Source organism: Coffea arabica, chromosome 1e, assembly GCF_036785885.1.
Source record: "Coffea arabica cultivar ET-39 chromosome 1e, Coffea Arabica ET-39 HiFi, whole genome shotgun sequence".
NCBI classification, from domain to species: Eukaryota; Viridiplantae; Streptophyta; class Magnoliopsida; order Gentianales; family Rubiaceae; genus Coffea; species Coffea arabica.
In genome coordinates this window covers 32,241,043-32,245,089 of record NC_092311.1, presented here as the reverse complement: position 1 = coordinate 32,245,089, position 4,047 = coordinate 32,241,043, and the positions used below count along the sequence as shown (strand labels likewise).

The 4,047-nt window shown below is 32.8% G+C and overlaps 1 protein-coding gene across 1 annotated transcript; it reads left to right on the top strand.

Moving 5' to 3' along the window:
• Nucleotides 1-612: 612 nt before the first annotated feature.
• Nucleotides 613-3,642, top strand: LOC113689100 (probable transcription factor KAN4). Its single transcript, XM_027206934.2, has 6 exons — nt 613-921; nt 1,018-1,094; nt 1,183-1,246; nt 1,407-1,470; nt 1,631-1,700; nt 3,278-3,642. The coding sequence occupies exons 1-6, from the start codon at nt 771-773 to the stop codon at nt 3,530-3,532; spliced, it is 681 nt and encodes a 226-aa protein (XP_027062735.1). The 5' UTR covers nt 613-770; the 3' UTR covers nt 3,533-3,642.
• The last annotated feature ends 405 nt before the right edge of the window (nt 3,643-4,047 follow it).

Here is a 4,047-nt window from a genome sequence, read left to right as displayed (position 1 = left end):
AATTTTGGGCTCGAGTTCGAGTTTAGAAAAATAAAGTCAAGTTGGGCATGATATACTAAAGTTCAATTTAACTCGACTCATTTACAAGCTTAGTTGCTAACTAAGTTCATGGGCAAAATGAAAGATTAGTCAAATTGCAGGGGGTTGTTGGTGTAATCTGCCCAAATTGCATACCAACTAGTGTAAGCGTTATAGGGTCTCTTAGATTGAAGAAACAATGCGGAGGTTAACTCTATCAATAAAACATCATAAAAGTTTCTGGTAATAATCTTTACCTTGCCCAAAAGACCCATTCATTCACTTATTTATTTTACAGAAGACATAAGTTGTTTTTTTTTAAATGGTTGGGCACATTTCTTCATTTTTTTTCTCAAGAAAGGGTGGACCTGTAATAAAAGTATCAAGAAGTTCAAGGAAAACTCCCACTTTGGGTACCTTCAGCTACCTGTTGGTATTTGGGTACCCATAATACCAACTTAAACACATAATATTCTCCCGGAGTACATGTCATCTCAGGAAAAAGTTTTGGATATGTGGAATATCTTTTCTCCCAAAGTTTCTCTATAAATACGACAGCAAACAAAGCTGGTTGCACAAGAAATGAGGAACAGTAATATGCATAATGCCAGTAATGAAGATACCTATACAATTTTTCTTGCATAAATTGTGCATCCGTGTATAGCATAGCAGTAGTATATGTCCTTTCATTTCATGCTTATTATCCTGAGCAGGTATGAAGAATTCCAACTAGTTCAGTTGTCCTGATCATCATGGCAGCCAAAGGGAACGACACCAAGAAACTACACACTAGCGATCGACAGTTGCAAGTTGCCGAGAATACCAGGAAACCAAGGATAAGATGGACTGCAGGGCTCCATAATTGCTTTGTTAAAGCTGTTGATCGACTCGGTGGACCATTTGGTGAGTATAAACATACAACTAGCAAAATACTCTTCAATACTCTTCAGTAATATAGTCAGACTTTTCATGTTTCTCGATGTTTCAAACCATGAACAGAAGCGACTCCAAAAGAAATCATGATGCAGATGGACATTCCTGAGGTTGCCGCAAGCCATATAAAAAGCCATCTTCAGGTAAATGATTCTGGAGATTTTATGTTAGATATCAGGCTTGGATAAGGGACCAAATTGTTACAAAGTTTATCACTTTCTTGATCTCCAGAAGTACAGGCTGAGAATGGGTTGCAATATTGGGACGGCAGCTGATAGCACAGTTGCAAGGAAAGGTAAGATTCCTGTCAAATAAGCCTACTCCTTAGCAGTTCATTAAGATAAAGCTAAGTTTTTTCGTCTTAATTGCGCAACAAGAGTCAACAACTGTTCAGAAAGTTCTTCATCATCTACTACACTTGATTTCTAGCCTTTGTTTGTTGTTTCGGTTTTCAGCTGCAACAAACACCATGATTGAAGCAGATGATAGTATAAGTCCTGCTGGGTGGCACACAAATGAGTAAGACCACCGAGCTTTATAAATTCTCTGCAATCCGTAATTCTTTTAAGAAAACGAAGAACGTTATTGATGGATTCTTTTTAACAGTATTAGGCATATATAGGTCAGGGATTTTCCATCTACAAATTCATTATTAAGAAGTTTGTTTTGCCAACTCCAGAGCCATCCAAATGATGCAAGCACAAAGGGCTAAGTTTGAAGGGAAGAGAAAAATCTGCAAGGAGGAGAAGGTATATGTTTTATTGTAACTCAATGCAGTGAGGTTAAGGATTAATCTCTAGCCAAATACCGCTTTCAGATCTTGAATTCTATCTACACAGAATCATTTTAAACTTGAACTTCCAGCAAATAGAGCCTGGATTTGAAGATCTTGGACCAGCATAAATGTGACAAACACTAGATGTTAATTGAGAGGAAACTTCTTCATGAAATCTCCCCTACAGACAAAGTTGTTTAAAGGGAGTGACTGAGGGAAATTTGGATGATGCACATGCACAATTAAGCCACCTTTAAGTGCTTTCCAGGGAGAATCTAGATTGTGGATATATGGCTTTTTCAGCAGAAGAAACAGCTATAGGAAATTTTTACCTTAATTAGTTAGATTATTAAGTTAATGTTCCAAAATTGATATTGTTTTTCTAATTTTAATGTTACTTATGACTTGTCCTAACTTTTTGAATTGCATTTATTGTAAGTGTATTGCTCAAAAAAATGTCATTTTGGGTTAGATATTGAATTCAATGAAAATTGATCAAGTCATGTGCTTAAGCTTTCACTCTTATGTTTAACTTTCGTTTTTGTCAATTCAAAGAGCATAAATATTAGTCAATTTATTTCCAATATTATGTATTTAGATAATACTTTGTGATTGTTTACTTAATTAATTTACTGTAATTAACTTAAAGAATAAAATTGATCATCTAAAATTTAAAAGCATGTAGACCACTAGATGCAGTACATATGTAAGGAATGTAAGTCATGGGACACAAACTACTTTCATTACTTGTTTATTCTTGGTTTATAAGTATCTCATGTATAATATTCTTCAATCCGGTATATTTTCATACCTCTAAATGTCTCAATTTTTCCAACGCTATGAGCAAAAGTTTTTAAACATTTCGTTTTTTTGGCTTTCAAAATGATTGTGTTAGACTAAATCCTAAACTTCATATAAACTAATAAATTTTAACTCCAACTTGTCCTCAAATCATTGGCAACCATTTTCAAAATACAGAAATCATGAAATCAGCTATATTTTTCGACTCATAACTACATCTCTCGTTTGTTTGTTTTTTTTAAGGCAAATCTTTCCAAACATGTAAATTTAATTAAATTATGATCACAACAACATTCTTTAACTGTTGATCAATAATCTCAAGACTATTATTTTAAAAGCAATAAAATACCTATTAATCATATATTATAAAAAAATTTATTCATTGAGATATAAATAAAACCAATCATATCGACCTCTATGAAGTCTATGAGAAAAAGAACATTACAAGAACTTCAATGTATTCTTCGAAATCCACTATTAAAAAAAAGACCTATTTATAAAAAAAGGAAAATAAAAAACTCTTGACAAGGAACTTTTTCTTGTGAATGAAATTTTGCAAGGGCATTTCCAAATCCACTATTCATGACTAATGGACTTGTCAGTTGTCACTACATCTCTATTCTAATTTCATTTCTAAAATCCATTTATTTTCCTTAATACATTTTCTTGATTCAGGATATATAAATGTACAAAAAACTTTCCAAATCTAAACTATCTTAACCAGTTATTCATCAATGTGAATGCTTGCAGAATTTAGACAATGTGGAGCAACATCAAGTACAATGTACTGGGGACAAAAACTTCCATACAAGCACCGGACATCAAAGAGGAAAAGGGAAAAAGAGAGCAGAAGATGAGGACGTTTTCCATTTGGAAAGACAAAATGGGCAGGAGAAGCAAAGTGATCATCATCACCAACGTCCATTATTCAACTTGAATGCTCCTGCTCTGGATGAACATGAGCCAGGCCGGGATTGTGAAATCAGCTTCCATCAACCATTGTGAGAAAAGCAATATTAGTCTTTCTGGGAATAATCTATTTGAAAGGTATATGTGCTCTATTGTAATCCTTAGCTCAGGGAGCTTCAAAGAGATTAAAGAAGAAATTTGGACAAGGCAACAAACAGTATTTATTTGGATTAATCTCTTATATACTAGTAATAGTATAGTTATTTTTTTACACTAGTAGTTATGGATGTATGTCACGTGTGCATGATTTGAATTTTAAATTTGAATTCATGTTATATGGTAATGATTTAAACCTGTCAGTGTAAAAAAAATATAAACTAACAGTGTATAAAAAAACTTAGACCATGTTTGATAACCCAATTTAATACTTAAATTTAATGATTTCAGATCTTAACATGTTTAGACACGTTTGATAATCAAAAATAGAATATTTGATTAATTAAGTGGTATTGAATTTTCTAAGTAAAACTTACTCTGAAAAATAAGTACTGAACTATTCACTTATCACCTAATGTGATATAAACTCAAATGTATCAAATTTAATACTTAAC